Here is a 24,947-nt window from a genome sequence, read left to right as displayed (position 1 = left end):
CCATCATGGACACAACTCCCTCCACCACTGTCAGGAGGTAGTGCCACAGGAAGGCAGCACCCGTCACTAAGAATGCTCACCATCTAGGATATGCCCTCTTCTCATTTCTACCAGCAGTGAGGAGGTACAAGAGCCTGAAGACCCACAATCAGTTGTTCAGGAACAACTTCTTCCCTTCTGCCATGAGATTTCAGAACAGTCTGTGAACCCTCACCCATCTTCTCACCTCACCCGCCCTCTCCACTCCACTCTACCCCTTCTCTCTTTCTATCCTCTCTCCCTCTTCACACCCTCTCAGCTCTGCACTCACTCACTCTACCTATCATCCCTCCCTCCTCTCTACCTTCTCCCTTTCTTTCTCCCTCATTCTCTCTCCATATATTCCTTTTTTAATCCTCCTTCTCTTGTTTTCCCCCTCATCCCTTTCTCTCCCAAACTTTCACTCCCCCCTTTGCTCCATTGTCTTTCCATATCACAGCTCCCTCTCACAAACCCCTCTACCCTTTCTCTCTCGCTCCTATAATATACTGACCAACCGGTGGGACCAATCTCTCACTATTGCAGTCGGAAGATCCCAAGGGCGAATGCCCAATAAGAGCAGAGTGAGCTGCTTCAATGACTATCGCCCAGTTACACTCACATCTATTGTAATGAAGTACTTTGAAAGGGTTTGTAATGGCCAGAATTAACTTTTGCCTAAGCAGGGGTGTATGGGATGTCTAGGGAGGGGTAGCACCTCTGGTGGGGGGACTGCCGTGCCCTTTTTCAGGGCAGCTCGTCCACCTTTGGTCCCCACCTGGCGCTCAGCTCTCACCTGTGGCTCCAAGTAGCTGTGGCACGTGCAGTGGCCACACCCCAGTAAACCGTCTCAGCAGACAGGCCAAACCAGGTGAGGGTAGCCGACGGATCTTTGACCCTCGGTGAGGTAGGGGATCTGCCTGTCCCAGCGTGTGAAGTCTGGCCATGGCGGATTGAGCAAAGGAAACCAATTATTGGTCCAACGGTCAAGAAGGCAGGCCAGCAGGCGTTGTGGATTGTTAAGAGCACAACAAGGTCCTGGTCATCCACTGCAAGAGGTGGTGATCTCTTTAAACTCACCCGGCAGAAGGCAAAGGCAAACCACTGCTGTAACCTGCCACCAACATGATTTCCCAATATGTCAGAGCAGCGTGGAGGGAAATCATCCGCCAACTGGAAATTCCAGATGCGACCTACGTCGACGACTAAGCAAGGACCTGGACTCACTGCAATTTGCCTTTTGCCACAATAAGTCTGCAGCAGATGCAATCTCTCTGGCTCTCCGCCTGGCCTTGGATCACCTGGACAACAGCATTACCTGCTGTTTACTGATTACAACTCAGTGTTCAACACAATCATACCCTCAATACTAATCCACAAACTTCTAAACCTGGGCCTCTGTACCTCCCTCCGCAACCGGATCCTTGACCTCATCAGCAGCAGATCACAGTCAGTGAGGATCAGAAATAACATCTCCTTGTCACTGACAATCAACCTCAAGGATGTGTGCTTAGCCCACTGCTCTACTTTCTCTACACCCATGACTGTGTGGCTAGGCACAGCTCAAACACCATTTATAAGCTCACCAATGACACAACTTTTGTTGGCAGAACTTTATTGGGCAAAGAGGGGATGTACTGGAGTGAGGTAACTTAGCTTGTTGCAACATCAGTAAGATCAAGGGACATCAGGAAGGGGAAGTGAGAAGAACATTGAGGGGTCAGCAGTGAAACAGCTGAGAAGCTTCAATTTCCTGAGTGTCAACTTCTTTGAGAATCTATCCTGGGGCCTAATATTGATGCAATCTCAAAGAAACCAAGTTCAAAGGAAGTTTATTATCAAAGTATGTGTGTGTATATATATATACACACACACGTACGTCACCATGAGATACAGATTCACAGCAGAACAAAGAAATACAATAGAATCAATGAAAAACTATACTCAAACAAAGACTGACAACCACTGTGTAAAAGAAGACAAACTGTGAAATATATAGATAGATCAATAAATAATCCTGAGAACATGAATTGTAACTTCTTGAGAATAAGTTCACAGGTTGTGGAATCAGTTCAGTGTTGAGGTGAATGAAGTTATCCGGTTCAGGAGCCTGACAGTTTCAGGGTAATAAATGTTCCGAGAGATTTGGTATGTCAACATGGACACAAACATCCCTGCATTCAAGAGACAGTTCCTCAAGAAAGCAGCATCCATCACCAAGGCCCCACACCATACAGGACAGGCCCCTCTCTCCCGCACCATCCAGGACAGCCTCCTTTCTCCCACACCATCCAGGACACGCCCCTCTCTCCCACACCATCCAGGACAGGCCCCTTTCTCCCACACCATCCAGGACACGCCCCTCTCTCCCACACCATCCAGGACACGCCCCTTTCTCCCACACTCTCCAGGACACGCCCCTTTCTCCCACACCATCCAGGACACGCCCCTCTCTCCCGCACCCTCCAGGACACGCCCCTCTCTCCCACACCATCCAGGACACGCCCCTCTCTCCCACACCATCCAGGACACGCCCCTTTCTCCCACACTCTCCAGGACACGCCCCTTTCTCCCACACCATCCAGGACACGCCCCTCTCTCCCACACCCTCCAGGACACGCCCCTCTCTCCCACACCATCCAGGACACGCCCCTCTCTCCCACACCCTCCAGGACACGCCCCTCTCTCCCACACCATCCAGGACGCGCCCCTCTCTCCCACACCATCCAGGACAGGCCCCTTTCTCCCACACCCTCCAGGACAGGCCCCTCTCTCCCACACCATCCAGTTCAGGCCCCTCTCTCCCACACCCTCCAGGACACGCCCCTCTCTCCCGCACCATCCAGGACACGCCCCTTTCTCCCACACCATACAGGACACGCCCCTCTCTCCCACACCATCCAGGACACGCCCCTCTCTCCCACGCCATACAGGACAGGCCCCTCTCTCCCACGCCATACAGGACATGCCCCTCTCTCCCACAGCATCCAGGACACGCCCCTCTCTCCCGCACCCTCCAGGACACGCCCCTCTCTCCCACACCATCCAGGACACGCCCCTCTCTCCCACGCCATACAGGACAGGCCCCTCTCTCCCGCACCATCCAGGACACGCCCCTTTCTCCCACACCATACAGGACACGCCCCTCTCTCCCACACCATCCAGGACACGCCCCTCTCTCCCACGCCATACAGGACAGGCCCCTCTCTCCCACGCCATACAGGACACGCCCCTCTCTCCCACAGCATCCAGGACACGCCCCTCTCTCCCTCACCCTCCAGGACACGCCCCTCTCTCCCACACCATACAGGACACGCCCCTCTCTCCCACACCATACAGGACATGCCCCTCTCTCCCACACCATACAGGACAGGCCACTCTCTCCCACACCATCCAGGACACGCCCCTCTCTCCCACAACTTCCAGGACAGGCCACTTTCTCCCACACCATCCAGGACAGGCCACTTTCTCCCACACCATCCAGGACACGCCCCTCTCTCCCACACCATCCAGGACAGGCCCCTCTCTCCCACACCATCCAGGACAGGCCCCTTTCTCCCACACCATCCAGGACACGCCCCTCTCTCCCACAACTTCCAGGACAGGCCACTTTCTCCCACACCATCCAGGACACGCCCCTCTCTCCCACACCATCCAGGACACGCCCCTCTCTCCCACACCATCCAGGACACGCCCCTCTCTCCCACACCATCCAGTACAGGCCCCTTTCTCCCACACCATCCAGGACACGCCCCTCTCTCCCACAACTTCCAGGACAGGCCACTTTCTCCCACACCATCCAGGACACGCCCCTCTCTCCCACACCATCCAGGACACGCCCCTCTCTCCCACACCATCCAGTTCAGGCCCCTCTCTCCCGCACCATACAGGACACGCCCCTTTCTCCCACACCATACAGGACATGCCCCTCTCTCCCACACCATACAGGACACGCCCCTCTCTCCCACACCATACAGGACATGCCCCTCTCTCCCACACCATCCAGGACACGCCCCTCTCTCCCACACCATCCAGGACAGGCCCCTTTCTCCCACACCATCCAGTACAGGCCCCTTTCTCCCACACCATCCAGGACACGCCCCTCTCTCCCACACCATCCAGGACAGGCCCCTTTCTCCCACACCATCCAGGACACGCCCCTCTCTCCCACACCATCCAGGACACGCCCCTTTCTCCCACACTCTCCAGGACACGCCCCTTTCTCCCACACCATCCAGGACACGCCCCTCTCTCCCACACCCTCCAGGACACGCCCCTCTCTCCCACACCCTCCAGGACACGCCCCTCTCTCCCACACCATCCAGGACACGCCCCTCTCTCCCACACCCTCCAGGACACGCCCCTCTCTCCCACACCATCCAGGACGCGCCCCTCTCTCCCACACCATCCAGGACAGGCCCCTTTCTCCCACACCCTCCAGGACAGGCCCCTCTCTCCCACACCATCCAGTTCAGGCCCCTCTCTCCCACACCCTCCAGGACACGCCCCTCTCTCCCGCACCATCCAGGACACGCCCCTTTCTCCCACACCATACAGGACACGCCCCTCTCTCCCACACCATCCAGGACACGCCCCTCTCTCCCACGCCATACAGGACAGGCCCCTCTCTCCCACGCCATACAGGACATGCCCCTCTCTCCCACAGCATCCAGGACACGCCCCTCTCTCCCGCACCCTCCAGGACACGCCCCTCTCTCCCACACCATCCAGGACACGCCCCTCTCTCCCACGCCATACAGGACAGGCCCCTCTCTCCCGCACCATCCAGGACACGCCCCTTTCTCCCACACCATACAGGACACGCCCCTCTCTCCCACACCATCCAGGACACGCCCCTCTCTCCCACGCCATACAGGACAGGCCCCTCTCTCCCACGCCATACAGGACACGCCCCTCTCTCCCACAGCATCCAGGACACACCCCTCTCTCCCGCACCCTCCAGGACACGCCCCTCTCTCCCACACCATACAGGACACGCCCCTCTCTCCCACACCATACAGGACATGCCCCTCTCTCCCACACCATACAGGACACGCCCCTCTCTCCCACACCATCCAGGACACGCCCCTCTCTCCCACGCCATACAGGACAGGCCCCTCTCTCCCACGCCATACAGGACACGCCCCTCTCTCCCACAGCATCCAGGACACGCCCCTCTCTCCCGCACCCTCCAGGACACGCCCCTCTCTCCCACACCATACAGGACACGCCCCTCTCTCCCACACCATACAGGACATGCCCCTCTCTCCCACACCATACAGGACAGGCCACTCTCTCCCACACCATCCAGGACACGCCCCTCTCTCCCACAACTTCCAGGACAGGCCACTTTCTCCCACACCATCCAGGACAGGCCACTTTCTCCCACACCATCCAGGACACGCCCCTCTCTCCCACACCATCCAGGACAGGCCCCTCTCTCCCACACCATCCAGGACAGGCCCCTTTCTCCCACACCATCCAGGACACGCCCCTCTCTCCCACAACTTCCAGGACAGGCCACTTTCTCCCACACCATCCAGGACACGCCCCTCTCTCCCACACCATCCAGGACACGCCCCTCTCTCCCACACCATCCAGGACACGCCCCTCTCTCCCACACCATCCAGTACAGGCCCCTTTCTCCCACACCATCCAGGACACGCCCCTCTCTCCCACAACTTCCAGGACAGGCCACTTTCTCCCACACCATCCAGGACACGCCCCTCTCTCCCACACCATCCAGGACACGCCCCTCTCTCCCACACCATCCAGTTCAGGCCCCTCTCTCCCGCACCATACAGGACACGCCCCTTTCTCCCACACCATACAGGACATGCCCCTCTCTCCCACACCATACAGGACACGCCCCTCTCTCCCACACCATACAGGACATGCCCCTCTCTCCCACACCATCCAGGACACGCCCCTCTCTCCCACACCATCCAGGACAGGCCCCTTTCTCCCACACCATCCAGTACAGGCCCCTTTCTCCCACACCATCCAGGACACGCCCCTCTCTCCCACACCATCCAGGACAGGCCCCTCTCTCCCACACCATCCAGGACAGGCCCCTCTCTCCCACACCATACAGGACACGCCCCTCTCTCCCACACCATCCAGGACACGCCCTTCTCTCCCACACCATCCAGGACAGGCCCCTTTCTCCCACACCATCCAGGACAGGCCCCTCTCTCCCACACCATACAGGACACGCCCTTCTCTCCCACACCATCCAGGACAGGCCCCTTTCTCCCACACCATCCAGGACAGGCCCCTTTCTCCCACACCCTCCAGGACAGGCCCCTTTCTCCCGCACCATACAGGACACGCTCCTCTCTCCCACATCATACAGGACACGCCCCTTTCTCATTACCAACATCAGGGAGAAGGCACAGGAGCCTGAAGAACCACACCTCAGTGATTCAGGAACAGCTTCTTCCTTCCACCATCAAGTTTCTGAACGGTCTGTGAACCCACGTACACTACCTCACTATTCCTCCTTTTGTTGCAGTATTTATTTTGTAATTTATAGTAATTTTACATCTGTGCATGGCGCTGCTGCCACAAGGCACAAACTCATGTCCTCTAGCTTCTTGGTAATAAATCTCAGTCTGGTTCCCACTATTCATCATGCAGATGACCCAGTTTTGGATTTACTTTGCCACTTGCTCCTGGATTCTGTGGGATGTTGTAATCCTGACCTGCCTCATGCTCAAAATCTTGTTACAAACTCTTCTGCAACCCAGATACACTCCTTCAAACAGCTTGCACTTGCCTCACTTAAACTAGCAGGAACAGGAGCTGGGTGCTACAACACTGAAAACATTTCATCCCCACCAAAAGCAAGTCCAACCACAAATGACTCACCAAAATCTTGTAGGCGGAACTTCACTCTGTATCTGACCCCTGGAGAGTGTGATGCTACGGTGTAGAGGGAGATTCACTCTGTGTCTGATGCCAGGAGTGTGTGATGGGACAGTGTAGAGGCAGATTCACTCTGTGTCTGACCCCGGGCGTGTGTTATGGGATCGTATGGAGGGAGTTTCACTCTGTGTCTGACCCCGGGAGTGTGCGATGTGACAGTGTGGAGGGAGTTTCACTCTGTGTCTGCCCCTGGGCGTGTGTACTGGGATGGTGTGGAGGGAGCTTCACTCTGTGTCTGACCCTGGGAGTGTGTAATGGGATGGTGTGGAGGGAGCTTCACTCTGTGACTGACCCCAGAGTGTGTAATGGGACAGTGTGGAGGGAGTTTCACTCTGTGTCTGACCCTGGGAGTGTGTACTGGGATGGTGTGGAAGGAGCCATCTGACACAATGAAGCTCTGGATCCCACAGCAGGGAGACTAAATATTACAGGATATGGTTTAATAGGAGAGTTTGGAGCATTGTTGAGTGTGAGTGAGGGAGCTGGGGGAGGGAGAGAAGGAATGGGGAGAGGGTGGGACAGATAGGGAAAGACAGGATAGTTAAAGTAGAGAGAGGGAGCGTGGTGATAAAGAAAGGCAGGGGAGGGGGAGAGGGACACAGAGAGTGTGACTAGGAGAAAGGTACAGAAAGACCTTTAGGTGTGGGTTGGGAGAGCCAAGAGAGGAGAGAGGAGGGAAAATGAAAGGGGAGAGCAAAGTGTGGTGAGAGGAGAGGAGAGGGAGAGAGGAAGATGGGGTAGAGTGAAGGAGAGAGACAGAGAGAGAGGGAGAGATGGAGGGATTGTAATTGACTGGAGTGTAGAGGTGTGGGGGGGGTGACAGAATCTCTTGCCTACAGGAAGCTCAAGGAGCCAATCGCCCCCTTTCTGTCACCATGTAATGGGCAGACAGGATCCTGAATGCCCTCCCACTGTCTGCTCTGTGTAAGCAGCCTTGTCCTGGTGTCCCAGTTTCAGTGTTGCTGTATGTGGGGCACAGCTGAATCTGGAGCACTCCCTGGGGCATTGGAGAGCCTGTCACCGCCTACTGCAAGCAGGACACATCCAAAAATACACTCGCTAATCTCCCAGGCAGGAATGGACACAGGTTTGTCCCACATCCCACTTTACGGAACGTCCTAACCACCGACAAGTGCAAAGCCACACCACTCCTATCCCCGACAATTGGTGCTGCACCCACGACACCATGGTCTTGTACAGAAACGCAAGCTCCTGATAACACCGTGCCCTTGTACAGAAACGCAAGCTCCTGGTAATACTGTGTCCTTGTACAGAAACACAAGCTCCCAGTAGCACAGTGCCCTTGTACAGAAACGCAAGCTCCTGGTAACACTGTGTCCTTGTACAGAAACACAAGCTCCCAGTAACACCATGCCCTTGTACAGAAACACAAGCTCCCAGTAGCACAGTGCCCTTGTACAGAAACACAAGCTCCCAGTAACACCGTGCCCTTGTACAGAAACACAAGCTCCCAGTAACACCGTGCCCTTGTACAGAAACGCAAGCTCCCAGTAACACCGTGCCCTTGTACAGAAACACAAGCTCCCAGTAACACCATGCCCTTGTACAGAAATGCAAGCTCCTGGTAACACCGTGCCCTTGTACAGAAACACAAGCTCCCAGTAACACCGCGCCCTTGAACAGAAACACAAGCTCCTGATAACACCATGTCCTTGTACAGAAACACACACTCCCGGTAATATCACCCCTTATACAGAAACACACACTCCCGGTAACACCACCCCCTTGTACAGAAACGCAAGCTCTCGATAACACCGTGCCCTTGTACAGAAACGCATGCTCCTGGTGATACCATCCCCTTGTACAGAAACGCAAGCTCCCTTGTGCAGAAATGCAAACTCCCGGTAACACATGCTGTTGTACAGAAACACAAGCTCCTGGGAACACCGTGCTCTTGTCTATAAACAGAAGCTCCTGGTAACACCACACTCTCATACAGAAACACAAGCTCCTGGTGGACACCATGCCCTTGCGCACTAACATGTGTTCCTGACAACACTGTGCCCTTACACGATGATTTATGTTCCCCGTGACACTGTGCTCTTACACACCAACTTGTGTTCCCAGCAATATCATGCCCTTACACACTAATGTCTCTTCCTGGTAACACCACACTCTTACACATTAACGTGGGTTCCCAATAACACTGCGCTCTTACCATGAACGTGTGTTCGCAGTGACACCACATTCTTACACACTAACATGTACTCCCAGTAACACCTCATTCTTACACATGAATGTTACTACCAGTGAAACTGTTCCCTTACACACTAGCAAGTGCACCCCATAACAGTTCATTCTTACACACTCACATGTACTTGTGTTTACACACTCAAGTGTACCGCCAGTAAAGCTGCTCTTTTACATGCTGACGTATATTGCTGGCAACATCGCGCTCTTACACACTGAAGAATGTTCCCATTAACATCATGATTTTACACACTGAAATGTTTTCCCAGTTACACCGTGTCCTTACACTCACGTGAGCTCCTGGTAACACCACATTCTCACACACTGGTGTGTGTTCCCGGTAACACCACGCTCAGACACACCATGTGCTCCCAGTAATGGCACACTTACACACTAATGTTCTCCAGCTAACATCGATATTTTACACTGCACATTAACCCTGCGCTCGCTGTAGTTGCCTTAGCTCAACCAGATTCACTACAAGGTACCTGCTGCGATAACCTTGTTCCACTCACTGTCTCCACAGACATTTAACACCCTTGCTGTGAACAGCAATCTGCCAACACGTTTGACCCAGTAACACAGACATACTGAGGAAATGGGCAGCAGGTATTTATCAGTGTCCCAGTTAACACACTCCCAACCCACAGCAGAATCCGCTCCTGCCACTTCCCTCCAACATCACACACTCCAAACTACACAGGGCTGGTGGTTTGGGGGGGGGGGGGGGAGTGGGAGGTGCAAGGAGGGAGGAGTGGGGAAAAGTGGGTGACAGGGTCACAGAATGGGGTAAAGGGGGAAGGGAAGCGGAGATAGGGGGCTGAAGACAATGGGTGTGATCTGGTGAGGTAAGTGGGTGAGGAGGAAAGAGAGAGAGAGGAAGGGTGAGCCAGAAGAGAGGAGTGGGAAGGGAGAGAGGGATACACAAAGGAAGAGGGAGGGACAGTGAGTGGAGGGAGATGGAAAGGGAGAAAGAAGGAGGAGAGGATGGCGGAGGAGGTGGGAGGGGAAAGATGTCAAGGACAGAGGAGAAGGACAAAGAGAGCAGGAGAGGGGAGGGGGAGGGGGAAAGAGGGAGAGTGGGAAAGAGGGAGAAGGGGAAAGAGGGAGAGGGAGGGGGCGGGGAGGGGGAGAGGGAGAGGGGGAGGGGAAGGGAGAGGGAAAGGGGAGGTGAAGGGGAGGGGGAGGGGAGGGGAGGGGGAGGGGAGGGGGAGGGAGAAGAGGGGGAGGGGAGGGGAGGGGGAGGGGGAGGGGAGGGGAGGGGGAGGGGAGGGGAGGGGGAGGGGGGAGGGGAGGGGAAGGTGAGGGGGAAGGAGGAGGAGAAGGGCGGGAGAGGGAGGGGGAAGGGTGGGAGAAGGAGGGGGAAGGGCGCGAGAGGTAGAGGGGAAAAGAGAAAAGGGCGGGAGGGGAAAAGGGAAAAGGGCGGGAGGGGAAAAGGGAAAAGGGTGGGAGAGGAAGAGGGGAAAAGGGTGGGAGAGGAAGAGGGGAAAAGGGGTGAGAGGGGAAAAGGGTGAGAGGGAGAGGGGAAAAGGGGAGAGGGAGAATGGGGAGGTGGGATGGGGAGAAAGGGGTGTGAAGGGGAAGGGAGAGGGGGAGGATAGAGGGGGAAGGGGAAGGGGAATGGGGAGGGGGAGGGGGAGGGGGAGGGAGAAGAGAGGGAGGGGAGGGGAGGGGGAGGGGAAGGTGAGGGGGAAGGAGGAGGGGAAGGGCGGGAGAGGGAGGGGAAAAGAGGGAGAGGAGAAGGGCAGGAGAGGGAGGGGAAAAGAGGGAGAGGAGAAGGGCGGGAGAGGGAGGGGGAAGGGCGCGAGAGGTAGAGGGGAAAAGAGAAAAGGGCGGGAGGGGAAAAGGGAAAAGGGTGGGAGAGGAAGAGGGGAAAAGGGCGGGAGAGGAAGAGGGGAAAAGGGCAGGAGAGGAAGAGGGGAAAAGGGGTGAGAGGGGAAAAGGGTGAGAGGGAGAGGGGAAAAGGGGAGAGGGAGAATGGGGAGGTGGGATGGGGAGAAAGGGGTGTGAAGGGGAAGGGAGAGGGGGAGGATAGAGGGGGAAGGGGAAGGGGAATGGGGAGGGGAGGGGAGGGGAGGGGAGAGGGAGGGGAGGGGGAGGGAGAAGGGGAAGGGGCAAGGGGAAGGGGAGGGGGAAGGGGAGGGGGAAGGGAAGGGGAAGAGGACGGGGAAGAGGACGGGGAAGGGGGAAGGGGGAAAGTGGAAGCGGGAATGGGGAAAGGGGAAGGGGAAGGGGGCAGAAGGGTGGGGGAGAAAGGGGAGAAAGGGGAGAAAGGGGAGAAAGGGAAGAAAGAGGGGGAGAAAGGGAAGAAAGAGGGGAGAAAGGAGGAAGAGGTGGTAGGGGAGGGGTAAGGTTGGAGGGGGAAGGGTAGAGGGGGAAGTGATAGGGGTAGAGGGGGAGGGGTAGAAAGTGGAGATAGGAGGAGAGAGTGAGGGTGAGGAGAAGAGGAGGGAGACGGAGGAAGAATGGAGGTGGAAGAGACGGGTTATTGGTAGGCATGATGGGGAGAAGGGTGGAGGGGTGGGTGAGGGAGAGAGGGAAGGGGTGAGGGAGAGAGGGACGGTTGAGGGAAGGAGGAAAGGAGAGATGGAGGGAATGGGGTTGTGTGGGAGGGACAATGCAGGGACAGACTAACGGGAAGAGAGAGATGTAGGGAGGGAGGAGCTCAGAAAAGAAGAAAGGGAGAGTTGAAGAGAGGGAGAGGTTGAGGGGAGGGGAGAGGAAGGGGAGGAGGGGTGGGGAAGGGGAGGAGGGGCGGGGAGGAGAGGAGGGAGGGAGGGGAGGGAAGGAGGGGAGGGGGAGGGGGTAGGGGAGGGTGAGGGTGAGGGGGTAGGGGAGGGGGGTAGGGGAGGAGGGGAGTGGGAGGAGAGGAGGGAAGGAGGGGGAGGGGAGGGAACGAGGGGAGGGAAGGAGGGGGAGGGGAGGGAAGGAGGGGGAGGGGAGGGGTCAGGGGGAGAGGGGGAAAGGGGAGGGGGGAGAGGGGGAAAGGGGAGGGGAGGGGGAGGGGGAGGGGGAGGATTAGGGAGGGGGATGGGAGGGAGGAGAGGTAGAGACGGGGAAGGGAGAGAGGAACCGGAGAGAGGGATGGTGGTGGGGATGAGAAAAGGGAGATGGAGGGAGTGAGGGAAGCAGGCAAGGAAGGAGGAATGGAAAGAAGAAGGAAGGCGATGGAGGGCTGGAGAGAATGATTGAAGGAGGGAGGGAATGATGGATGGTGGGAGGAATGGAAGGAGAGATGGATGGCGGGAGGAGTGGAGAGATGGAGGAATGGAGGGAGGGAGAGAGGAAGGGCTGGAGGGAGAAAAAAGATTAGCCAACGGCAATAACTCACCACCATGACAGCAAGATCCAGCGACTGCCCACAGCCCGGGAGTTGGTGGGCTCTCGATCTTTCTAATCATACCCAGTGGGAAACTACCCCCAAACCGCTCCACCCCCACCCCCTCACACACACTCCGTCGTCCTGGGACCCAAACGAACTCCACACACCCCCTCCCTCCGGTCGTCCCCTCCGTCAGGGAGGCAGACGAATGTCACTGCCTCCGGCGGCTCCCATCCCACCCACCCCAGCCCCGGACTCCCGCGGAAAACCTCTTCCTCCGCCTCCCGCTGACTACCGTCTCCTTCCCGGGTCGAGAGAGAGAGAGAGAGAAGGAAAGAGTCAAATTCTCCTTTCTCTTTCTCGCTCTCGCTCTCTCTCTCTCCGCCTGGGAACGAGGGAGGTGACAGATTCTGCGGCACCGCCCCCCGCCGCTCATCCAGCTCGGATCGGAGCGACTATGCCCGGACACGGGACGCCCGGCGAGGCACAGAGTACGCAGGGTGTGTGTGCCCCATGCCTGAGGTGTCCCCGAACCCGGCCCGCCGACCCGAGCCCCACTTTCGGAGGCGGCAGTGGGGTCTCCCAGCCCCGACAAGAAGACTCCAAGGTGGAGGTGTGGGGTTGGGTCGGATCGTCACCTCTGTTCGGCAACACGAAATCAATTAGAAACTCCTTGTATGTCGGTGTCTGTGTCCCGTCACCTAGCATGTGTAAGTGAGAGTGAGAGAATGAATGAGGGAACAATGGCAGAAAGAGTGGGAGAAAAATGGGAAAAGGGCAGAGCATGTCCGTGACACACGTCGCTAGGGAATTAGGGTCACTGAGGGACCTGTGAAGGAGCTGGAGTAACATCGTAGGGATATGGTGCCCTAAGGGCAGAATGACTGTAATATCTATCCCAGAGAGCCAAACCATTGAGAAAAGCGAAGGGCTTCAGTCTGAAACCTCGACTGTACTTTTTTCCTGTAGATGCTGCCTGGTCTGCTGAGTTCCTCCAGCAACTTCGTATGTGTTGCTCGGATTTCCAGCATCTGCAAGCTTTCTCTTGTTGTTGGAGAAAATCAATCCCATCACTGCCCTTTCACACATCCCAGGGTCAGACAGAGTGAAGCTCCCTCCACACCGACCCATCACACACTCCCGAGGTCAGACACAGAGTGAAGCTCCCTCCACACTGTCCCATCAGAAACCCCCGGGGTCAGACACAGAGTGAAGCTCCCTCCGCACGCCCATCACACACTACCGGGGTCAGACACAGAGTACAGCTCCCTCCACACCGTCCCATCACACACTTAGACACAGAAAGAAGCTCCCTCCACACCATCCCATCACACACTCCCAGGGTCAGACACAGAGTGAAGTTCCCTCCGCACTGTCCCATCACACACTCCCAGGGTCAGACACAGAGTGATGTTCCCACCACACACTACCGGGGTCAGACACAGAGTGAAGCTCCCTCCACACCGTCCCATCACACACTTAGACACAGAGAGAAGCTCCCTCCACACCGTCCCATCACACACTCCCGGGGTCAGACACAGAATGAAGCTCCCTCCACACCATCCAATCACATATTCCTGTGTCAGACACAAAGTGAAACTCCCCTTACACCTCCTTACCACAGACAGTATGCTCTCCTCTTTACTGAAGATATCCAACAGAGACTTCCTCCAAAACCGAGCGTTTTCCATTCCTTTCCGAACTTCCAGAACTGCAATAGACAAATATCTGTGAAGCTCCCACCAATTAACCATCGAATCCCCTCAACTCCCACATTTGTGCCTCGACCCATATCAACAAATCAGGAGATGTTTGGATTGGCAAAACTGCTGTCTTCTGCTCCAGAGACCTGTGTTTGATCCTGATTCTGGGTGGGTGGGTGTGGTGTCTGTGTGCGTGTGTGCGTGTGTGCGTGTGTGCGTGTGTGCGTGTGTGTGTGTGTGTGTGTGTGTGTGTATGCGCGCATATATCTGTTTCCATATCTACCCATGTGTATGTACTCATGTCTTTCTCTCCATGTTTGTGTGTGTGACTTACCCTCCACTTCCCCCAGTGAGGGCCAATGTGTACTATACATGTGTGGCTACGTATCTGTATCTGTGCCCATATGTCTCCGCGTCTGTGTCCGTATGTGTGACGATGTGTGATTCGGAACCTGGCTCCAGTTCTAACTCACCTCACACTCGTGACCTCTAGAGATCATGAGCGTGAACTTCATCACAAGGGGTTGCAGAAAGCTGTAGACTCAGCTACATCCATCACAGGCACAACGCTCCCCACCAGTGAGGACATCTTCAAAAAACAGTGCCTAAAAATCAAGGATACTCAATGTCCTCTCCACATTACTCCCATTGGGGAGGAGGTACAGGAGCCTGAAAATCTACACTCAATGATTCAGAAACAGCTGATCCCAACCTCTGGCTGTGTGTGTGTGTGTGTGTGTGTGTGTGTGTGTGTGTGAGACTGTCCACATGTCTCCCTGTGTCTGTGTCCTTTTATTCATGTGTCAACCATCCGATTTCTGAACTCTATGATCCCATGAACACTACATCATTATTCCTTCCTTTTTTTTTGTTCTATTTAGTTCTGTTATTTTTGTAATTTATAGTAATTTTATGTACAGGTACTTTTACTATAGTGCTGAAGCGAAACAACAAATTTCACGTCATCTCTGTCAGTGATAATAAACTTAATGCTGATCTGTCTCACAGCTCCCTTCGGGAAAGAGGCACTAAAGCCTGAAGTCGCACACGAGCAAGTTCAGGAACAGCAACTTCCCTTCAACCATTGAGTTCTTGAAACATCCAGCTCAACCCTAATCACTACCTCAGTATAGCAACACCAGGACCACTTTGCACTGCAATGGACTTTATTTTGATCTTTTTTGGAACATTGTGATTAATTAATGCTTCATTTAATTTTCCTTGTGAATGTTGTGTATCTGATGCTGCTGCAAGCAAGTTTTTCTTTGCCCCTGTGCACACTTGGACTTGTGCATCTGACAATAAACTTGATGGACCTTGACCCAAGACTGGCAATGGACACACACCTGACTCACATTCCCGACAGAGTTCTCAGCTGGACAACTGGGATATCGGAATGATTGGGTCCTTGAATGACCTGCAAATTACAGGAAGATATCAGCATCTCGGGGAAGTAAATGAAAGAGAAAGTGGTTGACTGAATCAGGCCACCAAGAACAGCCACTCCAAAGCTCAGGCCAAAGAATAAACCGGCAGGATTAGAATAAACCAGTGGGATTGGGCGGGGGGGGGGAGGTTGTGATGGTCATTAGGGAGTTTATAAGATCATTAGACATCAGGGCAGAATTACTATAGGTCACTTGGCCCATCAATCTGCTTCACCATTTGATCATTTTGCCTCTCAACCCCATTCTCTTGCCTTCTTCCTGTAACCTTTGACACTCTTTCTAATCAACAAACTACCAACCTCCACTTTAAAAATACACAATGACTTGGCCTCCACAGCCATGTGTGGCAATGAATTCCAGATTCACCTCCCCCGCCCCACCCGGCTAAAGGAGTTCCTCATCATCTCTGTTCTAAATGGACGTCCCTCTATTCTGATGCTATGCCTTCTGCTCCCCCACTATAAGAAACATCACGTCCACTCTATCTAGTTCTTTCAAAATTCAATAGGTTTCAACGAGATCCATCCTTATTCTTCTAAACAGGAGAAAATCTGCAGATCCTGGGAATTTTTTTCCAGTCCTGATAAAGAGTCTTTGGCCAGAAATGTCAACTATTTACTCTTTTCCGTAGATACTGCCCAGCCTGCTGAGTTCCCCCAGCAGTTTTGTGTGTGTTGCTCTCATTCTTCTAAATTCCAGCGAGTATAGGCCCAGAGCCATCAAACACTACTCATACATTAACCCTTTCATTCCCAGGATTATTCTCGTAAAACCCCTCTCCAACGCCCTCACATCCTTCCCCGGACAAGGGGCCCAAAACAGTTCAAGATATTCTAAATGTAGTCTGAGTGATGCCTAACAAAGCCTCAGCATTACATCATTGCTTTAATAGTCTATTCCTCTCAAAATGAATGATAACATCGCAACATACATCAAAGTTGCTGGTGAACGCAGCAGGCCAAGCAGCATCTATAGGAAGAGGCGCAGTCGACGTTTCAGGCCGAGACCCTTCGTCAGGACTAACTGAAGAGAGGATCTAAACTTCTTCGGTGTAGGCATCACCGGAAGAGGCTTCGCAGTAGTGAATTTAAACGTAAACAACAGGAATTCTGCAGATGCTGGAATAACATCGCATTTTCCTTTCTTACCACCGACTCAACCTGTGAGTTAATCCTGTGCTAGGATTCCCAAGTCCCTTTGATTTCTGAATTTTCTCCCCATTTAGAAAATAGTCTATGCCTTTTTTCCTTCTACCAAAATGCATGACGATACACCCTTCTACACTCTATTCCATCTACCTATTCTTTTCCCATTCTCCTAATCTAACCAAACTCTTCTGTGGACTCCCTGCTTCCTCAACACTATCTGCCCCTCCACCTATCTTTGTACCAATCAGCAAACTTGGCCATAAAGCCAGATCATTAACATATAATGTGAAAAGAAACTGACCCAGCACCAACTGCTGCGGAACACCACTGGTCACCAGCTGCCATTCAAAAAAGGCCCCCTGTATTACCACACTTTGCCTCCTGCCAGTCAGCCAATCTTTTATCCATGTTATTATCATTCCTGTAGTACAATGGGCTCTTATCTTGTTTAGCAGCCTCATGTGTGGTACCTTGGCAAAGGTTTGTGGACTCAAGAGGCTGTGTCTGTGAACACAGAACAAAGAATAATGAACCTGTGCAGACTCTCCCAAGAACTCAATCGTTCCTGTTCAAGCAACATAGAACAGTACAGCACAGGAACAATGTGCCTTCAGCCCACAATGTCTGTGTCAAACACAATGACAGATCAAACTAAATCCCTTCAGCCTACAATGTCTGTGTCAAACACAATGACAGATCAAACTAAATCCCTTCAGCCTATACAATGTCCACATCCCTCCATTCTCTACACATTCATGTGTCTATCTATCAGTTTCTAAACACAAGAGTTTCTGCAGATGCTGGAAATCCAGAGCAACACACAGAAAATGCCGGAGGAACTCATCGGGTCAGGCATGATCTACAGAGGGCAATAAACAACTGACATTTCAGGCTGGGAGGCTTCATCAGGACTGGAAAGGAAGGGGGGAAAACCAAGTATTGTTGTAATTCATGAAGGAAGGGGTGGGCAAGGAGGAGAGAGGTAGGAAAGAAAGAAGGGAGGTAAGAGAGATAGGCAGAGGGAGGGTGGAGAGACGGGGTCTGAGGAGAGAGAGAGACAGGGACGGAGGAGAGAATGGAGGAGGGGGAGGGAGGAGAGAATGGAGGAGGGGGGAGGGAGGAGAGGAAGGAGAGAGAAGAGAAAAGGGAGGAAGGACAAGAGAAGGGGAGGGTGGTAGAGAGGGGGATGGGAGAAGGGGGTATACAGATAGAGCGTCAGATAGAGAAACAGACAGAGATAAAGATAGCGATAGAGAGGGGGAGAAAGACAGGAGAGAGGGGAGAGAGGCGTGGGGGGAGAGAAAGGAGGGAGGGAGAAAGAGAGAGATCTTGAAAAACACAGCAGACAGTGCAACTCATGTGTTTCTGGAGGTGAAAATGGTAAGGACAGAATCCATTTGATGACAAGGATTCTCAGAATCCACAGAGATCAGAGCAGTGACACTGGCAGCTAATTCCCCTGCCTAAATTCTGGGGAGAATTGAAACCTGCACCCAAAGTCCCCTCTCACCACTTCTGCAAGTTCTTCTGGTTCCCATTAGTCAGAAAACATCTCCCCAACTTCCTCACCCAGACACACTATACCGAAAATGCAACTGATTTAACACTTCCTCAAGCAAGTAATGCACATGGAACGTTTCCCACACACACCCACTGTCCTGTTCCCAGTTAGTCCCACCATCCAGAAACACCATCAGACCTCACCTCTTTCCACTCACCCTCACCGTCCACACTCCCAATGGGAGCCCGCACCTTCCCAATCACTCCCACCATCCGCAGTGCCAATGGGATCCCACGCCTTCCCAATCACTCTCACCATGGGACCTCACGCCTTCCCATCACTCCAATCATCCACACTCCCAATGGAACCCTACATCTTCCCATTCACTCTCATCGTCCACACTTCCAATGGGAAGGGGTGAGGTCCTGTGGTGGGAGTGATTGGGAAGGTGTGGGGTCTTATCTGGAGTGCAGAGGGTGGGAGCGATTGGGAGAAGTTGCGGTCCCATTGAAATGTAGACTGTGAGAGTGATTGGGAAGTGGGTGGGGTCACACCCAATGGGACCCCATACCTTTCCAATCAATCCCTCTATGGGACCTCACCCCTTCTCATTCAATCCCACCATCAACACTCCAAATTGGACCCCACCCCTTCCCATTCGCTCCCAAAAAATAGCTTGCTATAAGGGAGTATATCTGTGCATTCTGGGAGAATTTCAATGAGTGGGAAGAGTTGGTAGTGGGAAAGAGTGACGAAGGGCTGTGTGTGGGGAAAGAGTAAGTGATGGTGGAGAGAGTTCAATACGCTGTGGGAAGGGAAACAGAGGTGGCGGTAGAGTGGTGATGGGAGACGGTGTCTGCGGGCTGTTGGGATGAGCTAGTGATGGGGTGTCTATGGGCTGCGGAAGGGGACTCAGTAGGTGTGGGAGAGTGTCTGTGGGCTGTGAGAGGGAATTTGGTGGGTAGGTGGGGAGTGGGGGTAAGTCAGTGATGGGAAATAGTGTCTGTAGGCTGTTGGAGCAGATTCAGTGGGTAGAGAGACTGTGGGTTGTGGGAGAGGATTCTGTGTGTGAGAGGGAGATGGTGATGAGGGAAATTATCCATAGCTGTGTGAGGCAGGAAATTCATTGGGTTGTGGAAGGGGATTCAGTGGGTGGGGAGAGTGTATGTGGCCGTGGGAGGGTATTCAGTGGGCGGGGAAAGTCAGTGATGGGGAGAGTGTCTGTGGGCTGTGGGAGGGGATTCAGTGAAAGAGAGGAGAGACAGTGATGGGGGAGACGTGAGTATCGGGAGGAGATTCAGCCAAAGGGGGAGAGGTGGTGATGGGGGAGTGTGTCTGTGGGCTGTGAAAGGAGATTCAGAGGGTGGGAGAGAACGTCTGTGGGTTATGGAGGTGATTCAGTGGTTGGGAGAGTTGGTAATGGGGCAAGAGTCAGTGATGGGGGGAGTGTGGGTCGTGGGAGGGGATTCAGTTGGTGGGGCGGGGAACTGGTGATGGGGAGACTCTGAGTTATGGAAGGGGATTCAGAGAATGGGGAGAGAAGGTGATGGGGGAGTGTGTCTGTGGGTTGTGGGAGGGTATTCAGTGGGTGGGGGGAGTCAGTGATGGGGGAAGTGTCTGTGGGTTATGGAAGGGGTTCAGTGGTTGGGAGAGTCAGTGATGGGTAGAGATTCTGTGGGTTGTGGGAGGGGATTCAGTGCGTGGAAGGGAGAATCGGTGATGGAGGGTACCGTCTGTGGATTGAGAGAGGGGATTTTGTGGGTGGAGTAATAGACAATGACAGGGGAGACTGTGGGTTATAGGAGGGGATTTAGTGGTTTGGGAGAGCAGTGCTTGAGGATAGTATCTGTATGCTATGGGAGGGATTCAGGGGATGGGGAAGAGTAGGTGAAGTGGGAGAGTGTGGGTTATGGGAGGGGATTCAATGGGTGGGGAGAGACTGTTTGTGGGTTGTTGGGGGTCAGTGGGTGGGGGGAGAGTCAGTGATGGGGAGAGTGTCTGAGGACTGTGGGTGGGGGGGTAGAGATGGTGATGGGGAGAGTGCCTGAGGGTTATGGGAGGGGATTCAATGGGTGGGGGAAGAGACGGTGATGGGGAGACTGAGGGTTGTGGGAGGGAATTCAGTGGTTGGGGAGAGTCAGTGATGGGGGAGTGTATCTGTGGGTTATGGCAGGGGATTCAGTGGTTTGGGGGAGGGATGGTGATGGGGAATGTATCTGTGGGTTGTGGGAAGGGATTCAGTGGTTGGGGAGGGTTGGTGATGGGGGAGTGTATCTGTGGGTTATGGGAGGGGATTCAGTGGTGGGGGAGGAGGGATAGTGATGGGGAGACTGTGGGTTATGAGGGGAGATTCATTGGTCGGAGAGAGTATTGAATTGAAGTAACTTTATTTCTTACATTCTTATATACATCAGTAAAAATCTTTATGTTACGTCTATCTAAATGGGCAATGTGCAATTTATAGTAATTTATAATAGCATGTACAACAGGACAGTCAATATATCATAGAAATACAATTGTATCAGCATGAATTAATCAGTCCGATGGCCTGGTGGAAGAAGCTGTCCTGGAGCCTGTTGGTCCTGGCTTTTATGCTGCGGTACCATTTCCCAGATGGTAGCAGCTGGAACAGTTTGTGGTGGGTAGAGTGTCTGTGGACTGTGGGAGTGGATTCAGTGGTTGGTGTCGGGGGGGGGGGAAGAGGTGTCGATAGGGAGACTCTCTGTGGGTTACGGGAGGGAATTCAGTGGTTGGAGAGGGGTGGTGATGGGATGAGTGTCTGTGAGTCATTCAGTGTGTGGCTGCGGGGGAGGGGAGGGGGGGGGAGTCCATGAGATACACATCCAGTAACTCCCCTTGTCTTGCTTTCCCTCAGTGAGTTAACATCCTCTCCACATCCACCCGGTCCAGATTCCTGAGGCCATTGTGCTTCAGTCAAGCTTCCTCTCCCTCTCATAAGCTCCAACAAGCTCAGCCTGTCCAACCTTTCCTCCCAGTGCAAGTCCAGTCTGGCAAACATTTTCTGAACTTTTTCAACACACTATCATCTATCCTAAGATAAGGACATCGCTGCTGTACACAGAGTCCTAGATGCAGTCTTACCTCCACCTGACAGAACCAATGTCTTCAGTTGTCAGGTCACAGGACAGAAGAGATCAGGGCTGGAGTCCCACTGTGGGGTCAGGACAGGGGGAGCTAGTCAAGGTAGCTCAGACCAGTCCAATACTTCTCTGTGTTCCCAAGTTTTGAGGGTGAGTTGGTAAGAGGTGGCCACACTAAGGGACAGTGAGGAGGGAGCACTGTGGGGGAGACGGTGAGGGGGGGTGAACACTGTGGGATGGGTGGTGAGGATGGAATGTTGTGGGACCGGTGGTGAGGAGGGTAAAGCTATGGGAGGGGGTGGTGAAGAGGGAGCATTGTGGGACAGGTGGTGAGGAGGGAGTGTTATGGGACGGGCGGCGAGGAGGGAGTGCTGTGGGAGGAGAGGTAAGGAGGGAGTGTTGTGGGAGGGACGGCGAGGAGGGAACGCTGCAGGACGGGTGGTGAGGAGTGAGTGTTATGGGAGGGGCGGCGAGGAGGGAGTGTTGTGGGAGGGACGGCGAAGAGGGAACGCTGCAGGACGGGTGGTGAGGAGTGAGTGTTATGGGAGGGGCAGCGAGGAGGGAGTGTTGTGGGAGGGACAGCGAAGAGGGAACGCTGCAGGACGGGTGGTGAGGAGTGAGTGTTATGGGAGGGGCAGCGAGGAGGGAGTGTTGTGGGAGGGACAGCGAAGAGGGAACGCTGCAGGACGGGTGGTGAGGAGTGAGTGTTATGGGAGGGGCGGCGAGGAGTGAGTGCTGTGGGAGGAGACATGAAGAGGGAGTGCTGTGGGAGGAGACGTGAGGAGGGAGTGTTGTGGGAGGAGATGTGAAGAGGGAGTGCTGCGGGATGGGTGGTGAGAAGTGAGTGTTATGGGAAGGGCGGAGAGGAGGGAGTGCTGTGGGAGATGTGAGGAGGGAGTGTTGTGGGAGGGACGGCGAAGAGGGAACACTGCAGGACGGGTGGTGAGGAGTGAGTGTTGTGGGAGGGGCAGCGAGGAGGGAGTGCTGTGGGAGGAGACGTGAGGAGGGAGTGTTGTGGGAGGGACGGCGAGGAGGGAACACTGCGGGACGGGTGGTGAGGAGTAAGCTCTGCGGGAGAGGATGGTGAGGAGAGAGCATTGTGGTAGGGACGGTGAGGAGGGAGTGCGGTGGGAGGGTGAGGAAACTGCCACAGCCAATGATCCTTTCTACATCTAGAACATGGAACAGTGCTACACAGGAGTAGGCTCTTCAGCCCATGGTATTCTACCAAACTAATTCAACAAGTGATTAAACACCTAACTGAACTAAACTCTCCACCTACACAACCCCCCTGCACATCCATGTACCTATCTAAGAGCCTTTTTAACACCTCTACTGTGTACACCTCCAACACAACCCCAGGAAGCACATTCCAGGCACCCACCACTCTCTGTGTAAATAAAAAACTCAATCCATACATACATCTTTTTTGAAAATTTCTTGTCATCTTAAATTTTATATTCAGTATTCCGATGTCAAGGGAGAAAGATACCAGCTGTCTACTCAATTTCTATCTCTCATATTTTTATAAAGCCCCTCTGCCTCCACCATTCCAGACAAAACAACCCAAGTTTGTCCGAACTCCAACTACTCTGCAGAATCCCATCAAACCAACCGACTCTTCCACCTCACACCTGCCCAGTTCACCTGCAACCCACCATCCTGGCACACATTCTGCACTGCCTTCTCCACTCTGCCTTCTGTGGGAGTCACTCCCCAGTTCCCCACTGGTCACCTACCCCAACCCACTGCTTCAGACCCCAGTCCCCATTCGAATTTGGGGAAGATGTTTGTGGGTGGTGGGGGGAGGGGAAGTGTTCATCCAGCTACCCACAGGGGGACTATGCTCTGTCCCTCTCTGCATTTCTCTCTCCCTCCCTTTTTATCTTTCTCCCTTTCCCTCTCTCTGTCTCTTCATGTCTCTCCCTCCCTCCCCGTCTCTCCATTTCTCTCTCTATCAGTAACGCCAGTCATATGCAGTATGTCACATCATTTCCTGCAGTGTCTTGCATTTGTTTCCTTCTGCAACAAGACTCAAACTGCACTTATAAAAAGCACCCCCTCCTCCTCCACTACTTCACAAACTTTAGCTTCGGGGGGGGGGGGAGGAAGGAAGCAGGGAAGTCCTACCTTGGATAACAATCCTTGCCTCTGGTACAGAAACAGCACACTCCCCTCTGACAGGTCCCCGAGGCGTCATCCGGCCAAGGACATGCCTGGCAACAGGACGCGGGTGAGTTGGTGGCCAAACTGCACACAGCAAGATCCCACCAGCACCGGGTTGACGTGGCAAAACGTCAGAACGCTCAGCTCCCCTGCTGAGTAGCTGGGGGAGGGGAATCTTTCACTGCCATTGCATCTGCAGGGAAGAGTCAGGGAGCTGCAGCACAACACACCCTCCCCAATAGAGCTCTCTCCTCACCAGCCGACAGACAATCCCCAGCATCACTGACTCTCACCCCACCCACTGAAACCCCTCCCACAGCGCCATGTATTCTCAAGGCCAGTCAATGTAGAGGGAGCACTGAGCTGAGGAAGGAGCAGTGAGGAGGGAACTCTGTGGGATAGAGGCGGTGATGAGGGAGCACCACGTTGCAGTGAGGGAACATCACCCAGTACATAACCAGTGCTAATTTCAGTCAGTAGAAGTACAGATGTGCCTGTGAACTGTCTATTACCATCACTGCACCACCCTTCCCCACATCTTCGCCCTTTCCATTTCCCTCCACCCACTCCCTTTTACTTTGCCCATCAGCCCATGACTCCTTCACCTCAAGTTTCCATGCTGGGAAGCCGCAAGGGGCCGTGTGCGAATTCCTCCTACTCTTCCTCACTCACACTCCTTTTTGCCGATCCTGAGCTGGGGGGGAAGGGAGAAGGGGGCGATCCAAGCCCTCACAGTGAGGCACAGCCTTCCTCTCCCTCTCGTCCTCAGAGTTCCGATTTTGGTGACTGCCGCTGCCCTGCCTGTATGTCATTAGGAAATGTGGTACGAGGACTCACACTCTAACGCAGTTTGCAAACAGAAACACAAAAGAGGAACTATTGATACATTAACCCTGCACTTTCCTGTCTGCACTCTTCTTGTGCCCACCGGGGTCTGGCCTCATGTCCTGCACTCCTCAGTGGTCAGACACCAGAGAGAATTCCTGGTATCGTTTCAGGCCAAACCACAGTGCAGCGTCTGGGTGCAGGGTGAGGGGGAAAGGGGGTGAAAAGCTGAAGGTCTGAGAGATGGTATTTGCAGGCAGCTAGTTTCAGTACAAGCACCACAGCAGCAGCATTGAGGTCACCTGCAGATATCCGCAGATCTAGATGAGGAAGATGAACTCTCTCTGCAAATAAAGGCTCATTTGCTCACCGGAAGTCAGACTTCAACCTGCTCAGCAGTTATTTTACCTTTAATGGGAAGGTGTGGAGAGAGCTTCACTCATGTCTGACCCCAGGAGTGTGTGATGGGACAGTGTAGAGGAGGCTTCACTGTGTGTCTGACACTGGGAGTGTGTGATAGGACGGTGTGGAGGGAGCTTCACTGTCTCTAAACTTATTTATGTCTTTTATCCCCAAA

At 54.0% G+C, this 24,947-nt stretch overlaps 1 protein-coding gene across 5 annotated transcripts in view; it reads right to left on the bottom strand.

Moving 5' to 3' along the window:
* Positions 1-24,342, bottom strand: part of arhgap33 (Rho GTPase activating protein 33) — a 72,090-nt gene extending 47,748 nt beyond the window's left edge. Inside the window, exons 1-3 of one of the 5 annotated variants that reach the window (XM_063038960.1) lie at positions 24,151-24,342; positions 15,528-15,598; positions 14,098-14,189 (exon numbers count right to left, since the gene is read on the bottom strand). In XM_063038960.1, the coding sequence (XP_062895030.1) occupies positions 14,098-14,169 (72 nt within the window). In that variant the 5' untranslated portion in view covers positions 14,170-14,189; positions 15,528-15,598; positions 24,151-24,342. Of the gene's footprint in view, positions 1-12,487; positions 12,572-14,097; positions 14,190-15,527; positions 15,599-23,509; positions 23,774-24,150 lie in introns of those variants that run through there. The other 4 variants (XM_063038961.1, XM_063038963.1, XM_063038959.1 and 1 more) reach the window with 4 other exon arrangements.
* Between the last annotated feature and the right edge of the window lie 605 nt (positions 24,343-24,947).

This window comes from Mobula hypostoma (assembly GCF_963921235.1).
Source record: "Mobula hypostoma chromosome 8 unlocalized genomic scaffold, sMobHyp1.1 SUPER_8_unloc_1, whole genome shotgun sequence".
Lineage (NCBI taxonomy): Eukaryota > Metazoa > Chordata > Chondrichthyes > Myliobatiformes > Myliobatidae > Mobula > Mobula hypostoma.
This window is presented reverse-complemented; position numbering and strand designations above follow the sequence as displayed.